At 46.2% G+C, this 23,894-nt stretch overlaps 1 protein-coding gene across 3 annotated transcripts in view; it reads left to right on the top strand.

Moving 5' to 3' along the window:
* cep89 (centrosomal protein 89) overlaps positions 1-23,894 on the top strand; it is a 117,374-nt gene that overhangs the window by 24,324 nt on the left and 69,156 nt on the right. For all 3 annotated transcript variants that reach the window (XM_070898102.1, XM_070898101.1, XM_070898103.1), the window contains 4 exons: positions 8,625-8,727; positions 18,617-18,642; positions 19,119-19,173; positions 21,746-21,847. In XM_070898102.1, the coding sequence (XP_070754203.1) occupies positions 8,625-8,727; positions 18,617-18,642; positions 19,119-19,173; positions 21,746-21,847 (286 nt within the window). The remainder of the gene's footprint in view (positions 1-8,624; positions 8,728-18,616; positions 18,643-19,118; positions 19,174-21,745; positions 21,848-23,894) is intronic.

Below are 23,894 nucleotides of genomic sequence, written 5' to 3'. Positions count from 1 at the left end.
CTCCCCCCCCCTCTCCCCCCCCTCCCCCGCCCTCTCACCCTCCCCGCCCTCTCACTCTCCCTCCCCGCCCTCTCACTCTCCCTCCCCGCCCTCTCACTCTCCCTCCCCGCCTCTCACTCCTCCCTCCCCGCCCTCTCACTCTCCCTCCCCGCCCTCTCACTCTCCCTCCCCGCCCTCTCACTCTCCCTCCCCGCCCTCTCACTCTCCCTCCCCGCCCTCTCACTCTCCCTCCCCGCCCTCTCACTCTCCCTCCCCGCCCTCTCACTCTCCCTCCCCGCCCTCTCACTCTCCCTCCCCGCCCTCTCACTCTCCCTCCCCGCCCTCTCACTCTCCCTCCCCGCCCTCTCACTCTCCCTCCCCGCCCTCTCACTCTCCCTCCCCGCCCTCTCACTCTCCCTCCCCGCCCTCTCACTCTCCTCCCCGCCCTCTCACTCTCCCTCCCCGCCCTCTCACTCTCCCTCCCCGCCCTCTCACTCTCCCTCCCCGCCCTCTCACTCTCCCTCCCCGCCCTCTCACTCTCCCTCCCCGCCCTCTCACTCTCCCTCCCCCCCCCTCACTCTCCCTCCCCGCCCTCTCACTCTCCCTCCCCCCCTCTCACTCTCCCTCCCCGCCCCTCTCACTCTCCCTCCCCCCCCTCTCACTCTCCCTCCCCCCTCTCACTCTCCCTCCCCCCCTCTCACTCTCCCTCCCCCCCCTCTCACTCTCCCTCCCCCCCCTCACTCTCCCTCCCCCCCCCCTCACTCTCCCTCCCCCCCCTCTCACTCTCCCTCCCCCCCTCTCACTCTCCCTCCCCCCCCCCTCACTCTCCCTCCCCCCCCTCTCACTCTCCCTCCCCCCCTCTCACTCTCCCTCCCCCCCCCTCACTCTCCCTCCCCCCCCTCACTCTCCCTCCCCCCCCTCTCACTCTCCCTCCCCCCCCTCTCACTCTCCCTCCCCCCCCTCTCACTCTCCCTCCCCCCCCCTCACTCTCCCTCCCCCCCCCTCACTCTCCCTCCCCCCCCTCTCACTCTCCCTCCCCCCCCTCTCACTCTCCCTCCCCCCCCCTCTCACTCTCCCTCCCCCCCCTCTCACTCTCCCTCCCCCCCCTCTCACTCTCCCTCCCCCCCCTCTCACTCTCCCTCCCCCCCTCTCACTCTCCCTCCCCCCCCTCTCACTCTCCCTCCCCCCCCTCTCACTCTCCCTCCCCCCCCTCTCACTCTCCCTCCCCCCCTCTCACTCTCCCTCCCCCCTCTCACTCTCCCTCCCCCCCCTCTCACTCTCCCTCCCCCCCTCTCACTCTCCCTCCCCCCCTCTCACTCTCCCTCCCCCCCTCACTCTCCCTCCCCCCCCTCTCACTCTCTCTCCCTCCCCCCCTCTCACTCTCTCCCTCCCCCCCTCTCTCTCCCTCCCCTCCCCCTCTCACTCTCCCTCCCCCCCCTCTCACTCTCCCTCCCCCCCCTCGCACTCTCCCTCCCCCCCCCTCTCACTCTCCCTCCCCCCCCTCTCACTCTCCCTCCCCCCCCTCTCACTCTCCCTCCCCCCCCTCTCACTCTCCCTCCCCCCCCTCTCACTCTCCCTCCCCCCCCTCTCACTCCCCCCCCCTCTCACTCTCCCTCTCTCTTTCCCTTCCCCCCCCCGACCCGAACCGAACTGAACCTCCCCAACCCAACCCAACCCAACGCCACTTACCTGTAAATCTGGTGCTGGGGATGGGCCCTGCCCGAAGTCTCGGGCCGGCCCATTCAGCCTTCGGTCCCGAAAGGCCTGGCTGAAGCACTTTCACACAGGTAGGAAGATGGTTTATTTAATCTTTTCTTTGCTTATAAATGTTTATTCAGGTTGGATTTATTTGTATAAGTATAAATAAGGATTTATTATAGAATTTAATAACTTCCCTTCCCCCCACCTCGTTCTGGACGCCTAATTTGTAACTTGCGCCTGATTTTTTTAATGTGTAGAACAGGTTTTTTCGGTTCTACAAAAATCTTCACTTGCTCCATTCTAAGTTAGTTTGGAGTACGTTTTCACTGTGAAAACTTTCAAATCAGGCATCACTGGCCGGACACGCCCCCTTTTGAAGAAAAAATTCTGTTCCAAAGTAGAACTATTCTACCTGACTAGAACTGCAGAAAAAAAAATGTGGAGAATTGCGATTTCTAAGATAGTCCGTTCTCCACCAGTTGCTCCTAAAAATCAGGCGCAAATCATGTGGAAACTTGGGCCCTATAAGAGAGTACAAGACACACAAGGAAAGACTTGCACAAAGGGGAAGATAAAATGATAAAAAGAGTTAGAGATGAACCCAAATAAGCAAAATTAAAAGAGGATATGAGAAGATAAGAAATAAGGTTAAAAATGGGAAAAGGAAAACTAAGAGGGAATTTGAGGAAAAACATTAAAGGTATTTTAATTTCAGATGTTAGTTAAGCTGAGAAAAGACAAAGTGCCAGTGCCTGATGGAATTCAACCTAGGTTCCTGAAGGAGTTAAGAGAGGAAATTGCAGAGGCCCATGAAATTTTTTTCAGGGTTCTATTGAGTGTGTAAGGGTGCCTGAGGACTGGAGAGTCGTAATGTATTCCCCTTTTTTGAAAAAGGGAGACACAGCTAATTTGGGTACTTATGGGTCAAATAGCTTAACATCTGTGTGCGGAAAATTTTAGTCTTTGTTAATGATGAAGTTATCACGTATCTAGATAAAGAGAAAATTGTTAGAAGAAGCCAGCGCAGATTTCAAAAGGGGGTGATGTGCTTGACAAATCTCATAGAATTCTTTGAGGAGCTAGCAGATGTAATAGATGGTGGAAATGCAGTGGATGTAAAGTAATGGACTTCAGGAAAACTATTGGCAAGGTACCACATGGAAGATTACTAGAGAAGATTAACATAGGATATACAGCATAAAAACAGGCCATTCGGCCCAAAGAGTCCATGCTGGCATTTATGCTCAAATCTCCTCCCGCCTTTCCTGTCTTTCCTTATCTAACTCTATTAGCATAACCCTCTATTCCCTTCCCCCTCATATGCTTATCTAGCCTCCCCAAAGCAAATAGCATAAATGCATCTGTACTATTCACTTTAATCACTCCCTGTGGTAGCAAGTTCCACATTCTCGCCACTCTGGGTAAAGAAGACCTCTATTAGGTCACCCCTCAGCCTTTTTTTCAAGAGAAAAGAGACCCAGCCTGTTCTTCCTTTCCTGTTGGGTATACCCTCGCATTTCTGGTATCATCCTTGTAAATTTTCTCTGCACCCTGTCCTCTATGTCCCTTTTTATAATATGGCGACCAAAATTGTACACTGTACTTCAAGTGTGGTCTAACCAAGGTTCGATAAAAGTTTCGCATAACTTCTCTACTTTTCAATTCTATCACTCTGGAGATAAACCCGTGCTTGGTTTGCTTTTTATGGCCTTGTTAACCCGTGTTGCTACATTTAGTGATTTGTATATTTGTACTTCTACCCCATTTAGATTCGTATTTTCCAAGTAACATATGACCTCCTTATTTTTCTTACCAAAATGTAACACCTCACATTTTGCCAATTATATGCCCATTCTGTAAATTTATCAATGTCTTCTTGTAATTTGTTGCAGTCTGCCTCAGCATTGATTATCACCCACCGCCCCCCCCCCCCCCAAATTTGGTGTCGTCTGCAAATTTAGAAATTGTGTTTTTGATTTCAAAGTCTAAATCATTAATATATATTGTGAACAGCAGTGGTCCCAGCACTGATCCTTGTGGAACATCACTACCCACTTTCTGCAACTCTGAATAGCTACCTTTACCTCTACTCTCTGCTTTCTGTCTTGAAGCCAGCTAGCTATCCATTCTGCTGCTTGTTCCCTGACTCCCAAGTTCTCTGACCTTATTCATTAGTCTATAAAGTGGTACCTTAAAGTGCAAGAATACAAAATTCTTACAGGGCTTGACAGGATAGATACAGGGAGGATGTTTCCTGTGGCTGGGAGTCTAGAACCAGTGGTCACAGTCTCAGAATAAGGGGTCAGCCATTTAGGACTGAGATGAGGAGAACCTTCTTCACTCAGAGGGTGGTGAATCTTTGGGTTCTCTACCCCAGAGGGCTGTGGAGGCTCAGTCTTTGAATATATTCAAGACAGAGATCGATAGATTTTTGAATATTAAGGGAATCAAGGGATTATGGGGACAGTGCAGGAAAGTGGAGTTGAGGTAGATGATCAGCCATGATCTTATTGAATGGCGGAGCAGGCTCGAGGGGCTGAACAACCTGCTCCTAATTCTTATGTAAATTGGCGGAATAAAGAAAACTTGGATTAAAAATTGGTTATAAGGGAGAAAACAGAGAGTAGGAGTTAAGGACAGGGTTTTTTTGAAAGTGGGTGGAAGTGGTGTCTCATAAGATTCAGTCTTGGAGCCACTTCTGTTCATTGTGTATATCAATGATTTGGATATAGGCCTAGTGGAATGGTGTCGACATTTGCAGATGATACTGAAACAGGAGACTTAAGGGCCAAAATTATTCCCTCCTTAAGATCAATGGGGCAGTAAGGCCTTTCCAGCTGGGGGCAGGCGGATGGGCAGACCCATCAGAAATTGCCCCTGAGCTGGGAGCGGCGGAAACTGGTTTCCACCCCGCCCATGTTCCTACCCTGACCCCTTGCCGCCCGGCTGCGACCCCTTTCTACCCCGTGAGGGAAATTGCCTCACGGAAGCGGAGCCGCCACCACCCGATGCTCTCGACATCTTTTCCTGGCGGGAAACTGCCAGTGGCTGGGCGGCGTGTCCGCCCTTAAAGAGGAGGGTGCACCACCTCAGCCGCCATTTTATTTTAATTGTCGGCCGACTCTGAAGTTGAGCCGACAATGGTGGCCATGGGTTCGGCTGGGCCGCCAACAGGCAGCCCGGCAGCCCCTCTTGGGTACCGGACCGCTGGTCCAGCCGAAACCCTCCCTGGTGGCCCAGTGAGTGCCGCTAAAGTGGCTGCAGAGCTCGCAGCGGCCCTCTCCTTTAACTGAAAGAGAGGGACGTTGCTTCGCATCAGCGCGACGCGGAACATCCGCGTCACACTGACGTCATTAGCATCGTGCTGACATCATCAGTGTTGCGCTGACGCCCCCGCCTTCCAACCCAATTCTGCCCCAAACACCGCCCGGAAAAATTAAAAACTTTAAAGATGCCAATTTTGGGGCGGAGAATAATCATTTATTTTGGAAGGTACACCCCATTTGGGGCGGAAGGCAATTTTGGTCCCTTGCGTAATTCTTTAGATTTTTAAATATCTGCAAAGAGATATTGATAAGATGGAGGAATGGTCTAAAAAGTGGCATGTAGAATTCAGTGTTGGTAATTGTGAGGTGATGCATTTTGGTGAAACAAAAAGTAACAGTAATTATACTCTGAATGGAAGTAGGCTTGGAGCCTGTGGAAGAACATTGGTACTTGGGGCACAGGTTTGCCTCGGGTTTATAGGGCTGTGGAAAATAAAACTAATTGAATTCCATCTCAAGCGGTATAGAGCATAAAAGCCAAGAGGTAATGATGAGCCTTTATAAAACCTCAGTAAGACCTCAGTTAGAGTACTCTGTGCAGTATTGGGCTACACACTGCAGAAAGGATATTGAGGCTTTAGAAAGGTACAATGCAGACTCAATTGGATGCTGCCTGGTATGAAGTAATACAAATACAAAGAAATACTTGAAAAATTGGATCCTTTTTCATTATAACAATGCAGATTACAGAACACTAAGAGAAGTGTTTAAAATTATGAAAGGACGGGACAGGTTGGATAGAAGCAGACTGTTTCCAGTTTTTGAGGTGTCAAGAATGAGGGGCTAGTAGGTACAAAATTAAATGTCATCATCATAGGCAGTCCCTCGAAATCGCGTAAGACTTGCTTCCACTCTAAAAGTTGAGTTCTCAGGTGACTGAACAGTCCAATATGAGAATTACAGTCTCTCTCACAAGTGGAACAGACAGTCGTTGGAGGAAAGGGTGAGTGGAGTGTCTGGTTTGCCGCACTTGTTTTCTGCATGCGCTTGGCGACGAGACGCGAGGTGCTTAGCGCCCTCCCGGATGCTCTTCCTCCTAGGGCAGTCTTTGGCCAGGGTCTCCCAGGTGTTAGTGGGATGTTGCACTTTATCAAGGAGGCCATGAGAGTGTCCTTGAAATGTTTCCTCTGCCCACCTGGGGCTCGCTTGCCGTGTAGGAGTTCCAAGTACAGCACTTGTGTCGGGCATGCGAACATTGTGACCCGCCCAACGGTGCTGGTCGAGTGTAGTCAGTGCTTTGATCCTCGGGATGTTAGCCTGATCGAGAACACTGATGTTGGTACGTCTGTCCTCCAGGGGATTTGCAGGATCTTGCGGAGACATCGCTGGTGGTATTTCTCCAGTGATTTGAGGTGTCTACTGTATATGGTCCACATCTCTGAGCCATACAAGAGGGCGGGTATCACTACAGCCCTGTCGACCATAAGCTTGGTGCCAGATTTGAGGGTCTGATCTTCGAACACTCTCTTCCTCAGGCGGCCGAAGGCTGCACTGGCGCATTGGAGGCGGTGTTGAACTTCGTTGTCGATATCTGCCCTTGGTGATAATAGGCTCCCGAGGTATGGAAAGTGGTCCACGTTATCCAGGGCCGCGCCGTGGATCTTGATGACGGGGGGGCACTGCTGTGTGGCGGGGTCAGGTTGGTGGAGGACCTTTGTCTTACGGATGTTTAGTGTAAGGCCCAAGCTTTCGTACGCCTCAGTGAAGATGTTGACGATGACTTGGAGTTCAGCCTCTGCGCAGACGCAAGCGTCATCCGCGTACTGTAACTCAACGACCAAGGATGGGACGGTCTTGGATCTGGCCTGGAGGCGATGAAGGTTGAACAGGTTCTGGAAGGGATTTGTAAGGGATCCTGCAAATCCCCTGTGAGGACAGTGTTCCCGATCAGGCCAACATCCCCAGCATCGAAGCACTGACTACACTCGACTACCGGGTAGGAGAAACTTCTTCACGCAGAGTTCCAAGGCTTTGGAATTCACTTCCATGGTTAGTGAGGCAGAAACAATGTCAAAGTTCAAGATTAGATTTGAAAGCAGGTTGAAGGATTATTGGAACAGGTGGGTAAATGTGATTAGGACTATTTGCACGCATGGACTGTTTGGGCCGAATAGCCTATTTCTGTGTGCTAACCTCTTTGTATTTCTATGTATTTTCTGTGATTGAGATATTAAATTAAGGTTCTGTGTGCCGGTTCTAATAGTTCAGGTGAATGATAATGATCCCAAGGCACAAATTGAAGAAGAGTAAGGAGTTGTCATGGTGTCCTGGCCAACTTGCTTTCCTCAGCTAACATCACTAACAATAGATTAACTGCTCATTAATTTCATTGCTGTTTGTGGGACCTTGCTGTGGGCAAAATAGTTGTTGTGTTCATGTACACAATTGTAACTACACTTCAAAGTAATCAATTGTATGTTAGAACTGTTGAATGCTTCTCATTGATATGACAAGGCTCCATATAAATGCAAGGTCATTCTTTCTTCTTTGAAAGCTTTTCAGCTTGTATTCAGCAATTCCAAATCTTACTATGGGCCGGATTTTGCTTTCGGTGGGAAATGAACAGCGCCAGCAGTTCAGTACACTTGCACTTGTCCATAGTCTGTTTATGGGCTTTTGCACTGGAAGTTCTTGTCATCTAACTATCTAAACAGCGCAGCACCCTTTACAGAGCATCTGGGACCTGTGCGAACAAGCAACTATGTATTTCCTTAACCAATCAAATTGAAGATTTGTTATGAGCAGCAGAGAATTTGAACCAGGAAATGTCGGTTAGAATATTTAATTCAGTACCAAATCAGATACAAAAGTGAAATAAAGAGAGGGAACGAAAGCTTGGATAAAGAGAGAGAAGGAAAGAAAAAGTTTTAAAAAAATCATTTACTTAAAATTTAAAAAAAAATCTCCAACTGCAATTAAAATCTGAAGGAATGAGACTCCACACTTGGTGTTAATTTTCAGTGCCAGATAGGTGGTTTGGCAGTAATTAAAACTTATCACGCTGACTTTTTCTGGCGAATAGCAAGTAAGTACAGCAACTTCACACCGTGCCATGGGTGTCTCAACGAGATACCGTTCTCACTCAGTGTCTGGATGAGCAGAGCATCTCGGATAGCAACTTCTTGATTTACGCATTTAATTGCGCATATGTGGTCGCTGGAAGTTTCTGTCTGATTTATACTTTAATAATGATGACTGCTGTTGGCCTCACTGTTATTTTTATTGCAAAATCTGCCCAATGTGTCCAGTTATAGCTCATTGGGAAGTGTTGAAATGAAATGTCACTATAATTTGCAACCTCTGATAAGAGAAAGCATTTAGATGAATAATGTTGTAATTTCTATATATTTACTTGAGCTGTTCAGTTTTAAAATCAACCTGTATGGTTTGGTGTGTTTTTCTTGAATTTTATTTTGCTTAATGTATTGGGAGCGGTGGGACACTTTTGCATCAATATAATCAATATCTTTTTCTGTTCATATAAGTATATAAATTTACAATATTATTGGTACAAAGTCTAGAGTTCTTGGCATTTTGATATGATTCTTAATTTTTGAGAAATTAATACTTTTGAGAACCTGATTGTTTAACTTTCTTTTTTACGTATTATTTATTAAGGATGAAATCCCGGTATCTGTGAGCAGTGAAATGACTGACATTTCTTCCTATGATGTAGCCTCTGTCACTCCGATACATGAACCAAAACCTGAACAAGTTAGAGGTAAACAACAATACTTAAATAATGGCTTTGAAAATATAATGGGCCTTAGGTTTAGACTTGTGGGTATAAAGGTGTTTTAGGTGCTAACCCCAAGATGTGATTATACAGTATTAAGATCTGCTGCTTAACTTGCTGCCTGTGGTAGTCCAACTGCTTTATCATATCCATCGGAAACATTCCTAAGTACTTCATATATAATAGGAGATTAGTTGAAGTGATCCAAATTTACTGTTCGAACAATAGAGGTGAGATGAGAGTGACTGCTCTTGATATCAAGGCACTATTTGGCCGAGTGGGGCATCAGGGAGCCCTAGTAAAATTGAAGTCAACGGGAATTAGTGGGGAAAACCCTCCATTGGCTGGAGTCATACCTAGCACAAAAGAAGATGGTTGTGGTTGTTGGAGGCCAGTGATCACAGCCCCAGGAGTTCCTCAGGGCAGTGTCCTGAGCTCAACCATCTTCAGCTGCTTCATCAACTACCTTCCCTCTATCGTAAAGTCAGAAGTGGGGATGCTTGCTGATGATTGCACAGTGATCAGTTCAATTTGTAACTTCTCACATAATGAAACAGTCCATGCCCACATGCAGCAAGATCTGGACAACATTCAGGGTTGGGTTGATAAGTGGTAAGTAACATTCGCACCACACAAATGCCAGGGAACAAGAGAAAATTTAACCACACCTCCCCCTTGACATTCAGTGCATTATCATCGTCGAATCCCCACCATCATCAACATCCTGGTGGTCACCATCGACCAGAAACCTAACTGGACCAGTCACATAAATACTATGGCTACAAGAGCAGGTCAGAGGCTGGTCATTCTGTGGCGAGTAACTCACCTCCTGACTCCTCAAAGCCTTTCCATCATCTACAAGGCACAAGTCAGGAATGTGATGGAATACTCTCCACTTGCCTGGATGAATGCAGCTCCAACACCACTCGAGAAGCTCGACACATTCCAGGACAAAGCAGCCCGCTTGATTGGCACCCATCCACCACCTTAAACATTCTCTCCTTCCACCACCAGCGCACCGTGGCTGCAGTTTGTACCATCTACAAGGTGCGCTGTAGAAACTCGTCAAGGCTTCTTTGACAGCACTTCCCAAACCCGTGAGCTCTACCACCAGCAAGCGCATGGGAACACCACCACCTCCAAATTCCCCTCCATGTTACATACCACCCTGACCTTGAAATATCTAATTCCTTCATCGCTGCTGGGTCAAATTCCTGGAACTCCCTCCCTAACAGCACTGTGGGAGTACCTTCACCACACGGACTGCAGCAGTTCAAGAAGACGGCTCACGGGGCAATTCGGGATGGGCAATAAATGTTGGCCTTGCCAGTGAAGCTCACATCCCATGAATGAATATAAAAAAAACTCTTGACCTGTGTTTGGCTCTCTAGTGGCCATTGTAAGCATGTTTTATTCAGTCTAAATTGTATATTCTAGAGGAGGTATATATACGCACAAATATTACATTATTAAGATGAACTGCTCGGGCATTTATAGTGTATAAAATTAATGAAGTTTTAAAAGATTTTAGTTGGACTAGCAGTGGGAAGCTTTGTAAGTTAAACATATTTAACCTGTTAAAGTCGAACAGGACCCCTACGCACATGTGGGAGAATGTAAACCTTGATGTAAGTTGTTCCCTTGTCACTGATTCCTTCCCATTCATCAGCCACTGTCTCTGGGTTTATTTGATAGTTCACAACTTTGCCTTTTTGCTCGACCTTGGGCTTAGTTTCAGACAATATAAAATCTTCACAAAGACTGCTTACTATCAATTCAACATTGCTCATCTCCAATCCTATCTCTGCCGTTCTGCCGCTAAAAGCTTCATATATACTTTTGTCACCTCTAGATTCATCTATTCCAGTGCTCTCCTTGCTGACCTCCCTTCCTCCAATAAACTCTAAATCCCATCATTCCTCTTCCCACTGATCTACGTTGTCTTTATATTCCTCTGTGGCCTTGGTCCATCCCACCTCCGCAAACTCCTCCAACATTGTATCCTTCCTTCCCGAATACCCCATTCCTTTAGTGGATCCCCCACTCCTTTCATCCCTCCATCAGCAGCTGAGCTTGTGTTCCTGGGTCATACTCTGATGAAATTCGCTTCTTAAACCTCTCCAACACTCCACCTCCTGCTCCTCCTTTTATAAAGCTTTGCAAAACCCATCGCTTCAACTAAGCCTTTGGTCAGCCCTCCTAATCTCTCTCTTCCTGGATTGGTGTTTGTTTTGTTTGTTCCTGTGGGGATGGTCTTTATATTAGAGAGGCTATATAAATGCAAATTGTTGTTGTGATCTAAGTTCTTTGGGCTTGGATAAAGAAAAGATATTCATACAGGAGAGTTGTTAAACACCTAGCTGACCTAAATACTTACTTTATCTAATGATTTTTCAATATGCTTATAACACTCTAGTTTCTCACAATGATTCACAAATATCTGTGTTTATTTTTTGTAATTGCCAGTTGCAACATTCACTACATTTATATACAGGATTTGTTCTAGTGTTTTTGGTTAATTATTATTTTTCCCTGTTGCTCTCATTTGTCACAAGAACTAGATCGAGATGGGTGCAAAATTTGGCTCTGTAGCGCATGTTGTTTGAAACATAGAAACATAGAAAGTAGATGCAGGAGTAGGCCATTTGGCCCTTCGAGCCTGCACCACCATTCAATATGATCATGGTTGATCATGCAACTTCAGTACCCCACTCCTGCCTTCTCTCCATACCCCTTGATCCCTTTAGCCGTAAGGGCCACATCTAACTCCCTTTGAATATATCTAACGAACTGGCCTCAACAACTTTCTGTGGTAGAGAATTCCACAGGTTCACAATTCTCTGAGTGAAGAAGTTTCTCCTCATCTTGATCCTAAATGGCTTACCTCTTATCCTTAGACTGTGACCCCTGGTTCTGGACTTCCCCAACATGGGGAACATTCTTCCTGCATCTAACCTGTCCAATCCCGTCAGAATTTTATATGTTTCTATGAGATCCCCTCTCATTCATCTAAATTCCAGTGAATATAAGTCTAGTCGATCCAGTCTTTCTTTATATGTCAGTCCTGCCATCCCGGGAATCAGTCTGGTGAACCTTTGCTGCACTCCCTCAATAGCAAGAATGTCCTCCTTCAGATTAGGAGACTAAAACTGCACACAATATTCAAGGTGTGGTCTCACCAAGGCCCTGTACAACTGCAGTAAGACCTCCCTGCTCCTATACTCAAATCCCTTAGCTATGAAGACCAGCATGCCATTTGCTTTCTTTACTACCTGCTGTACCTCCATGGCTACCTTCACCCAGTCTCATTGCACCTCCCCTTTTCCTAATCTGTCACCATTCAGATAATCTGCCTTCCTGTTTTTGCCACCAAAGTGGATAACCTCACACTTATCCACATTATACTGCATCTGCCAAGCATTTGCCCATTCACCTAACCTGTCCAAGTCCCCCTGCAGCCTCCTAGCATCTACCTCGCAGCTCGCACTGCCACCCAGCTTAGTGTCATCTGCAAACTCGGAGCTATTACATTCAATTCCTCCGTCTAAATCATTATAATGTATATTGTAAATAGCTGGGGTCCCAGCATTGAACCCTGCGGCACCCCACTAGTCACTGCCTGCCATTCTAAAAAGGACCCGTTTATTCCCACTCTTTGCTTCATGTCTGCCAACCAGTTCTCTATCCATGTCAATACATTACCCCCAATCCCATGTGCCTTAATTTTGCACACTAATCTCTTGTGTGGGACCTTGTCAAAAGCCTTTTGAAAGTCCAAATACACCACATCCACTGGTTCTCCCCCATCCACTCTAGTTACATCCTCAAAAAAACGCTAGAAGTTTTGTCAAGCATGATTTCCCTTTCATAAATCCATGCTGATTTGTACCAATCCTGTCACTGCTTTCCAAATGTGCTGCTATTAAATCTTTAATAATTGATTCCAGCATTTTCCCCACCACTGATGTCAGGCTAACTGGTCTATAATTCCCTGTTTTCTCTCTCGCTCCTTTTTTAAAAAGTAGGGTTGCATTTGCTACCCTCCAATCCATAGGAACTGAATCAGAGTCCATGGAATGTTGGAAAATGACCACCAATGCATCTACTATTTCCACGGCCACTTCCTTAGTCTGGGATGCAGACTATCAGGCCCTGAGGATTTATCGGCCTTCAGTCCCTTCAATTTTCCGAACACCATTTCCTGACTAATAAGGATTTCCCTCAGTTCCCCTTCTTGCGAGACCCTCGGCCCTCTGGTATTTTCAGGAGGTTATTCATGTCTTCCTTAGTGAAGACAGATCCAAAGTATTTGTTCAATTGTTTGCCATTTCATTGTTCCCCATTATGAATTCTCCTGATCTGACTGAAAGGGACCTGCATTAGTCTTCACTAATCTTTTTCTCTTCACATATCTCTAGAAGCTTTTGCAGTCAGTTTTTATGTTCCCTGCAAGCTTACTCTTATACTCTGTTTTCCACCTCCTAATTAAACCCTTAGTTCTCTGCTGAATTCTAAATTTCTCCCAGTCCTCAGGTTTGCTGCGTTTCTGGCCAATTTATATGCCTCTTCCTTGGATTTAACACTTTCCCTAATTTCCCTTGGTTATCCACGGTTGAGCCACCTTCCCTTTTTTATTCTTGTGCCATACAGGGATGTACATTTGTTGTAGTTCATCCATGTGATCTTTAAATGTCTGCCATTGCCTATCTAGCGTCAACCCTTTAAGTATCATTCTCCAGTCTATCCTAGCCAATTCACGTCTCATACTGTCGAAGTTTCCTTTCTTTAAGTTCAGGACCCTAGTCTCTGAATTAACTGTGTCACTCTCCATCTTAATGAAGAATTCTACCATATTATGGTCACTCTTCCCCAAGGGACCCCACACGACCAGATTGCTAACTAATCCTCTCTCATTGCACAAGACCCAGTCTAGCTCTCTAGTTGGTTCCTCGACCTATTGGTCTAGAAAACCATCCCTTATACACTCCAGGAAATTCTCCTCCACAGTATTGCTACCAGTTTGGTTAGCCCAATCAATATATAGATTAAAGTCACCCATGATAACTGCTGTACCCTTATTGCACGTGTCCCTAATTTCCTGTTTGATGCCATCCGCAACCTCACTACTACTGTTTGGTGGTCTGTACACAACTCCCACTAACGTTTTCTGCCCTTTGGTGTTTCGCAGCTCTACCCATATAGATTCCACATTATCCATGCTAATATCCTTCCTTACTATTGCGTTAATCTCCTCTTTAACCAATAACGCTGCCCCACCTTCTTTTCCTTCCTGTCTGTCCTTCCTGAATATTGAATACCTTTGGATGTTGAGTTTCCAGCCTTGGTCACCCTGGAGCCATGTCTCCGTAATCCCAATTACATCATATCCGTTAACAGCTATCTGCGCAGTCAATTCATCCACCTTATTACGAATGCTCTTCGCATTGAGACTCAGAGTCTTCAGACTTGTCTTTTTAACATTCTTTGTCCTTTTAGAATTGTGTTGTAATGTGGCCCTTTTTGATTTTTGCCCTTGATTTCTCTGCCCTCCACTCTTGCTTTTCTCCTTCCTACCTTTTGCTTCTGCCTCCTTTTTTACTTCCCTCTGCCTCCCTGCATAGATTCCCATTCCCCTGCCTTTTTAGTTTAAACCCTCCCCAACAGCACTAGCAAACACTTGGGACATTGGTTCCGGTCCTGCCCTGGTGGGTGCTATGGGTGCCGTTCGGGGACCAAAAAGGCGCCCATTGCACGCACGCGCAGACTTGGTGTGGCAGATGCTAAAGGACTTTTTTCTGACTTCAAGGCTTCTACACAAACCAGTTGCCCCCGGACATAGGTGCAGTAGTGGGCATTCCCCTTGGAATGCAGTATGACTGGGAGAATGAGTAGAGGCCACGCAGAGCAGGACAAGCTGCTGGAAGATGGCGGAGGAGGAGGAGGGAGAGAAGGGCTCTCATCAGGAGCCATATCCACCCAGGGTGTTTAGGGAGTAATTCTCCTACCTGAACCTTAAAGAGGAACAATGTGTGAGTCGTCTATATTTCAATAAGGATGTCTTCACTGAGATCTGCCACATGTAGCCACAACTGCAACTTCAGAGCTGGGCATGGACTGCATTGCCGGTGGCTTGTGAAGGCCACAGTGGCTATGAACGTTTATGCGCCTGGATCCTTCCAGGCTGGTACTGGAGATATTTGCAGCGTCTCGCAGTTTTCCGTTCACTGTTGCATTAGGGAGATCACTGAGGCTCTCTATTCAAAGAGAGCTAAATACATATTTCATTCTCTTTTGCCAAAGACCAGTAGGCAGAGCGAACAGGCGGCTTTGCTATGGTGCAGGATGCCATTGACTGCACACACATCGCTTTGCGAGCACCGCATGTCAACTCAGCCTTATACCGGAACTGAAAGGGGTTCCATTCCTTAAATGTCCAGCTGATGTGCGACCATAGGCAGCAAATCATGCAGATCAATGTCCGGTATCCTGGCAGCAGTCATGGGGGCCGAAATTTCCCTCCACCCGAAACGGGTCGCACTGTCTGCTCCTGAAGTGTTTTTTCTGCCGCTGTGGATGAGGTCGCCTCTTTCGGTAAATTCACTTCTTTGTCGTTCTCCGCCGCCGTCAGTCAGCAGCAGAGCGGAAATGCCGTCATTACGCATGTGCGTCACCACACTCTCCCCTTCACTTAAAGGGGAGAGCCTTTGGCATTTTGAAACTTCGGTCCACTTGGCCACCAGGGAGGGTTTTGGCTGAGCCAGCGGTCTGACACCCAAGAGGGAGTGCCAGGCTGTCAGTTGGTGGCCTGGCCTAACCTGGGGGCATAATTGTCGGCCCGACTTGGCAGTCAGCCTACAAATAAAAATGGTGGCCGCGGCAGTGCGCCCTCCCCTTGAAGAGCTGCCGCGCTGCCATGGCTCACAGAGAAAGCAGGGTGCTCCGACAAAAACTGTCGGGGGGCACCGCGCGGCAGATTAATGAATTTTGCAGCTAAATTTCAAGGGAGGTGCAATGTAGGTGCGGGACATCAGCTGTGCGCCCTTTGATGACACACTTGGGACGGTCGGCAGCAGTGGGGTGAAAGTGGGGACCACCAGAAAAGTCCCCGAGCTAAATTTCACTGGCGGTGGCCATTGGACAGGAAGTCAGCAACCGCTCGACTCTGCCGCCTGGCTGCCGCTTTCTGGTGGTAAGTGGCCTTTTTTGGAGATGAATTTCGGCTCCTTCATTCTGTGGCAGTCCGATGTGCCATCTGCATTTGAGCCACCACGGCAAACCAAAGGGTGACCACTGGGTGACTAGGGCTATCTGCTGATGATGTGGTTTATGACTCTGGTGCGCATCTCATGCACATGTGCGCAGCATGCATACAATTAAAGTCATGCTGCAACACAAAATGTAATAGAGCAGACAGTTGGTGTGCTAAAACAACGTATTCATGGCCTGGTCTGCTCTAGATGAGTCCTGCAGTACTCGGCAGGGCCGGTGTCAAGATTTATGGTGGTCTGCTGCATGCTGCACAACCTCGCCATCATGAGGGCACAGCCCTTGCCACCAACTATATGACGAGCAGCTCGGGAGCAGGAACAGGAAGAGGAGGCAACCCAGTCGGTCCTTTTTGTCTGGGCTGTCCATGAAGAACTAATTAGAGTGTGATACCAGTAACCTCAACCCTAATTCCCCATTCACCAACAGTCCCACACCTTACCTTTCCTCAGTCACTGACCATCACAGCATCTGATTGGCCATGCTCTCGGTGTTGAGACGCGAGGTGCTCTGCGCCCTCTCGGATGCACTTCCTCCACTTAGGGCGGTCTTGGGCCAGGGATTCCCAGATGTCAGTGGGGATGTCACACTTTATCAGGGAGGCTTTGAGGGTGTCCTTGTAGCGTTTCAGCTGCCCACCTTTGGCTCGTTTGCCATGAAGGAGTTCCGAGTAGAACACTTGCTTTGGGAGTCTCTGGTCTGGCATGTGGACGATGTGGCCTGCCCAGCGGAGCTGATTGAGTGTGGTCAGTGCTTCAATGCTGGGGATGTTATCCTGAATGAGGATGCTGACGTTGGTGTGCCTGTCCTCCCAGGGGATTTGTAGGATCTTGCGGAGACATCGTTGGTGATATTTCTCCAGCAACTTGAGGTGTCTACTGTACATGGTCCATGTCTCTGAGCCATCGAGGAGGGCAGGCATTACTACAGCCCTGTCGACCATGAGCTTGGTGGCAGTTTTGAGGGCCTGGTCTTCAAATACTCTTTTGCTCAGGCGGCCAAAGGCTGCACTGGCGCACTGGAGGCAGTGTTGGATCTCGTCGTCGATGCCTGCTCTTGTTGATAGGAGGCTCCATAGATATGGGAAGTGATCTATGTTGTCCAGAGAAGTACCGTGGATCTTGATGACTGGGGGGGCAATGCTGTGCGGTGAGAACAGGCTGGTGGAGGACCTTTGTCTTACGGATGTTTAGCGTAAGGCCCATGCTTTCGTACGCCTCATTAAATAAGTCAACTATGTCCTGGAGTTCAGCCTCCGTATGTGCGCAGACGTAGGCATCGTCCGCGTACGGTAGCTCGACGGCAGAGGTTGGGTAGGTCTTGGATCTAGCCTCTAGACGGCGCAGGTTGAACAGGTTCCTACTGGTTCTGTAGTTTATTTCCACTCCAGCGGGGAGCTTGTTGACTGTGAGGTAGAGCATGGCAGCAAGAAAGATTGAGAAGAAGCCACCACAAAATAAACATTCCAGACCAAATTTATAAATGAAATCATGCCATATTGCATACAAACGTAAACTAATCACCCTTGTGCCTGCCTTTCTGTGCTCCTATGCAGTGCTTCTCTTCTTATAGAGGATGACTTGCTTCCACACCAAAAAGAGATGAGTTCACAGGTGTTTCAATGAGGGACCTGATATTCCAGGTCCTGAACTACATGTTGAAGGGTGGAAGATGCCTGTGTGATGATTTGTTTAACGTGGTGGCCGTTGCACACCGGGCCACCACACGGGCTTGACAGAGCTAGGTCTTGGTCCAGTGGCAAGGATTAACCAAGACGACTGGAGACCAGCTCTGCTTTACGGACCTTGTGAGCACACATATCGCAGTGTGAGCTGGTCCGTGCTGCCCCTGGGCCCTCGCCACAGCTGGGCCCCGAACTCGCACCTCTCCTGGGCCCCGATCACATCGCTCTGCAATCTCTCGCCGCTCCTTCGCCCCGACCGCGCCGCTCCTGCTGTACCTGCCCACGCTCCAATCACCAACCTGGGTTATAGTGACGTCCAATCCAGTCACCCTCCAAGACGTTGCTCTCCTGCACCAGCTCACGCAGCTCTACGCTGGTTCCAGGGGCCGCTTGCCGCTTGCCGCTCGCCTTTTATGGCCCTGACTGCCGCTGGTGTTCTCATGCAGATTGGGACCGCCACGCTGTCCAGGGGCCGCTCATTGCTATAATTTATAATTAATAACCATTTCTTTAGTAAATTTGGCAATGTATAGTATAGTCAGGTTTCTGAGATCTGAAAAACTGAATCCTATTGTTTTTGCATTTTTTCGTCTTTTATGCTCATGTGGACCCATATTTATTTTCTAAGGCTGTCTTTAAAGAAAAATCTATATATTATTAAAACTCTTGCATAGAGCCTGCACTTTCTGTCCACAAACCTTGCTACTTGTTGTAACATTCATTATTGTAGATGCTATGACAGCATTTCCCACTCAGTTGTTACAATCTTGTTGCAGCCTTTGGCCACTTGGTAGGGCTGTGGAGCGAGTTTATGAATTAACTCACCCAACTCCATCACCACCTTGTATACAAAAAACTTACTTATCAACTGACTATAGACAGTTTGCTAGATGTTTCTGAAAGTATTCCTTTTTTCTCTTTCAGAACAATTGCCAGTTCAAGCACCTAAGGTAAGAAAAACAAAAATGTCAACCACTGCCCTATATCTTTTTCCAGAGAAGGAAGGCAATGGTAAGAAACATAAAACATCAATTTTCAGCTACAATCATATTGACTCAGAAATTTCTGAGTTATATTATCCTCTAACCAGTATTTTAATAGATGAATTAACTCATATTTTAAATAATAAAGAAACACATTTGATACGAGTGAGTTAAGCATTCATATGACAACATTGTTCACAGTAATCTGTAATATTCTCTTCAAGGAATATTTCTTTGGGAAATTATTGAACAACAAAAATTACATTTTAGAATATGTCACTGTCCAATGACCCATCTTAATTGGTTTTAAAGTTATGAAAAATCCGTTATGTTGCCATATGGGAAGCAGGCCAGGATAAATCTGGTAATAGTTCAAACAGTATATGGAGGAAATTTGTTTTTGTGAAAAGAAGTTTTAAAAGTATTATTCATTTTGTTTCCAGGGCCAACAAATAATTGAAAAACAAGAGACTGTTACAGAGTTCAGCCCAGTCCCAGGTAATGTTGTCAGTGTCAATTGTACACCTCAATCTTGATTTGATCAGCTGTATTGCACAGAAACTTTTTAGGTAAAATATCAGAAATTATGCTGTAGACACCAGTCACAATACATTAATGTGAAAGATCAAAAAAAAATCCTGCAGCAAATTAATCCGAAAACTGCAGTGTGTTATTATCGGCAGACACACAGAACAAATGCAAATTGTTATAAAGTTGATATCCTTGCCAGAAGATGGAGACAGGCGTAAGGTAGGCTATTTAGACAATGGGCTTGGTTTTGGTGTGTACACAAGAGGTGCAGGTTACAAACAAGACTTCGACTGAGGTGCGGCAGGTCCAAAGAGAGAATTTAGCAGCCAGAGATTTACGGGATAAGGAGAATTATTGGGTTGACAGAAATTGGAGAATAGCTGAATAACTTGTGGGAGCAAGATAAAGTCTAGAAAGAGGGATGGAAATAAACACTTGGAGAAAGACAGAGAAAATAATACAGAAACTATAGAAAGGGATCGAAGCAAAAACTAAGCTTGACCTAAAGTATCTTTAACATAGGAAGAACCCCCAAAGCATTTCATAAAGGAAGTGGCCATCGAGAAGGAAATGGGAGTTGACTGAAGAGGTAGATTTTGAGGAAGCTTTTTAAAATGGACAGAGATGTAACAAGATGGAGGGATTTGCGAAAAACATTCTAGTATGCAAGGGTGTGATCACTGAAAGCTCGGCCATTGATGTGGAACAGATGTGACTGGTATGTGTAGAATTGAAAGAATGACCATTAACAGACCCACCCACATCTCAAGCACCCATTATTGTAAAGACAATAAGAGGATATAACAAAGGTCTCAAGTTCTTAAAGTAATTGTTCAGAGGGCTGGAGAGGTTTGTACAGAAAGAGAAGATACTGTTGAGCTTCATTGGAACACTAGGAGATCATAGGCAGAGAAGTTAGAGTGGGAATGGGAATGGACTTGGGGGTGGGGGAAGGGGTGGTGGTTGTGGGGGGGTGGGGAGCCGGGGCGGTGACAGAGGATAATTAAAATGGCAAGCCACAACAAAGTCGGGGCCACTTGTGGAAAGGATAATGCTCCTTAACCTGAATTTGGCCTTCCCACCATAGAGGTGTTCGAATGTGAGTAACGAATGCAGTACACTATGTTGCCTCAAATTGATAGAATATTTGTGACCCTCGACAGTTGTCTGGAAGGCCAATTTGACAGACATTTCCAAAGGTCATTTGAACCATAACTCCCTGGCTGTAATTAATGTATGTGTTGATTCTCTGCCCCCTTCTCCCTTCTCTTTTTTTTCCTCTTATTGCAACCTTATTAAAAGTGCCAGCTTTAGTTCTAATGAAGGGTGCACACCTCAAAGCTCACAGCCTGTCTTGCTAACTGATATGTTGTGTATTTCCAGCATTTTCTGCTTTTATTTCAAAGTAATGACAATGCTTGTGGTTTTAGGTTACAGAAAAAAAGCTTTGATTGGAAAAATAAGTATCTGTAGTAAAAAGAAGTTGTAGATACATCTCATAACAATAACTCTTCCTGCCTTCCCTCTCCTGTCACCTCACCCCTCATTGAGCTCTTATGATGCATGTTAGGGTGCCTTTGTAAAATCTCTGGCCTGGATTTTGCAGGGCTGATGTGCGTACACCGTCTTAAGCTCTCAAGGAGCTTGCGATCTGTCAAAGTTTGCCTTGACACGTCGTCCACATGCACCCGAAAAACACTTTTGCTGATGTAGAGTTGGGCTATTTGCCTAACTACTGTCCAGCAAATACCCATGAAACCCTTACACCTGGTAAAAGCAGGCGTAGGACCTGCTTTTACCAGCATAAGGGTTAAAATACATGTTAAATTAACATTTTACAAATGATTAAAACATACAAAAACATTTAAAATTAGTTCATGTAAATTTTGGGCCGGATTAAAATGTTTTTATTTTTCAAGAAATTAAATTTTTATTTTAAATGCTTAATCAAAGGGACTTTTAATTAATTTTGAACATGGGAATGTTTATTTTTATTAGAATTGTGTAATTATTTATTTATTTGGGGATTTCTCATAAGCTTCTAGGGATTCCATTTGTAAAGGAATCCCCATAGGCCCATGAGAAATTATCCTTTCTATTTGGTTGGCCTGGCCTACGCGATCCCAGGGACGCTCCCGAACCGCCTGTGTCCCTGGGGTCCGTGGGCCTTTATGCGGGCGTATGCCTGCAGGCCCAGGACCCAAAGACTCCGAAGCCCGGGAGCCAGCAGGTACTTTTATATATTTTTTTTCAGGTTTGAGGCGTACTCCGGAGGTACGCCTTCGACCGCAAATTTCAGCCCTCTTTTGTAACTGCTATGGCATTTCATGTGTCCTTATTTATTAAAGCTTGATTACTGCAAATTAAAAAAGCTAGTTTGCATGCTAATGACAATTGACATGTGATTGATAGCTGCTTGCTGTATGTTGTAAATTCTGTTATTTACATGATTCCTGGAAAAGTTGTTGTCTTAAAATGGTATTTTCGGTCTGAACAAGAGAGTTGCAATTGCTGCTTTTGATAACTCCCTTTTCTTAAGGTTTCAAGGGCAGCATGAGTGTTGAAAGTCCCAGAACACCATCTGTACCTCCAAAAAAGAAAAAAGCAAAGAGAAAGATTATTTTAGAGGAGACCAAATCAGGTGGGATAACAATTTTTTAAATAATCAATTGTGCAGTATTAGACCAATTGCCTTGTGTACCATTGTTGGATGAGCATTTATGTTGATTTTGCCTTGAATATGTTATCCTTATCCCATGTTCCCAGGAGAAGCGCTAGGCAGCAATTAACTGGGAACCCTTATTTTTTCTTCCTTGTCCATGAACACTGAGGCCAATTGTAGTGCTCTTACTGCCACTAACCTGTGATTATTTAATTTAGCACAACAACTACTTTTATTTATATAGCGCCTTTAACGTAGTAAAACGTCCCAAGGCACTTCACAGCAATGTTAAAAGACAAAACATCTAAATATGACACCGAGCCACATAAGAAGAAATTACGGCAGATGGCCAAAAGCTTGGTTAAAGAGGTACGTTTTAAGGAGCATCTTAAAGGAGGAAAGAGAGATAGAGATAGAGAGGTGGAGAGGTTTAGGGAGGGCGTTCCAGAGCTTATGGCACAGTCACCGATGGTGAGTGATTATAATCAGGGATGCTCAAGTGGGCAGAATTTGAGGAACGCAGACATCTCATGGGGCTGTGAGGCTGAAATAGATTATAGAAATAGGGAGGGGGCGAGGCCATGGAGGGATTTGTAAACAAGGATGAGAATTTTGAAAATGATGTGTCGTTTAACCGGGAGCCAGTGTAGGTCAGCAAGCACAGGGGTGATGGATGACCGTGACTTGTTGCATGTTAGGACATGGGCTACCGAGTTTTGGATGACCTCAAGTTTACATAGTGTAGAATGTGGGAGGCCAGCCAGGAATGCGTTGGAGTAGTCAAGTCTAGAGGTAACAAAGGCATGGATGATGGTTTCAGCAACAGAAGAGCGGAGGCGGGCAATGTTACGGAGGTGGAAATAGGCGGTTTTAGTTATGCTGCGGATACGTGGCCGGAAGCTCATTTCAGGGTTTATTTTAGCACAGACCAAAGATCAAATCTTAGACCATCCTGGTGCGGAGTAATAGAACGTGTGTTCACATTCAGTGTGCTTAACACAACAAGTTCCTGATCATGGTCATTCCATCAGGGGTAGATATTGAGTACAGACCAGGATTTTCCATAGTGGGATGCAGGAAAAGTTCAAGAGACCAAGTTGCTCTTATGGATGTCTTGCAAGAGGCAAGAGTTTGTAGAAGGAAGTGACCGGAGCCCATGAGAGGCATGAGTCTGGGACCCAGAAGAGGCGAAGGCCCAGGGGCAACACTGGCCAGCCCACACTTCGATATGTGTACGCGCTCGGTCCGTGCAGCAGAGTTGGTCTCCAGTCATCTTTGGTAATCCTTGCCACTGGACCAAGACCTAGCTCTATCAAGTCCGTGTGGTGGCTGGTGTGCAACGGCCACCACGCGTTTGAAAAAAAATCCAAGCACAGGCATCTTCCACCCTCCAAGATGTAGTTTGGGATCTGGAATATTAGAATCTTCATTGAAACACCTGTGAACTCATTCCTTTTTGGCATGGAAGCAAATCATCCTCGCTTCGAGGGACTGCCTTTGATGATGACAATTAGCAGTTGTCTTGGAGCAGATCATTTCCCAATTCTTTTGACCAGGGAGTAGATAGGATATAGGACAGAGGGAAGCAAAATGATATGTTTAAAAAGTAGGAGGAATTAAATAGTGTGAAGAATTAGAATTTTGTTGATTGATTATAGCTTGACATTTTTTGTCACTGGAAGTGGATTCATTCACTGGATGTGGATGTCACTTGCAATGCCAGCATTTATTGTCCATCCCTAATTGCCCTTGAGAAGGCGATGTTGAGCCTCCTTCTTGAACTGCTGCAGTCTGTGTGGTGAAGGTACTCCCACAGTGCTGTTGGGTAGGGAACTCCAGGATATGACCCAGCGATGATGAAGGAACAGCCGATATATTTCCAAGTCAGGATTGTATGTGACTTGGAGGTGATGCGCCTGCTGATCTTTCCTTCTACGTGGTAGCGGTAGCGGGTTTGGGAGATGCTGTCTAAGAAGAAATGTAACGCCCCTATTTAAGAAAGGAGGGTGACAGAAAGTAGGAAACT

Source organism: Pristiophorus japonicus, chromosome 13 (genome assembly GCF_044704955.1).
Source record: "Pristiophorus japonicus isolate sPriJap1 chromosome 13, sPriJap1.hap1, whole genome shotgun sequence".
In the NCBI taxonomy this organism is placed as follows: domain Eukaryota; kingdom Metazoa; phylum Chordata; class Chondrichthyes; family Pristiophoridae; genus Pristiophorus; species Pristiophorus japonicus.
Note: the sequence above shows the minus strand (reverse complement) of the source record. Positions and strands in the feature narration are given on the sequence as shown.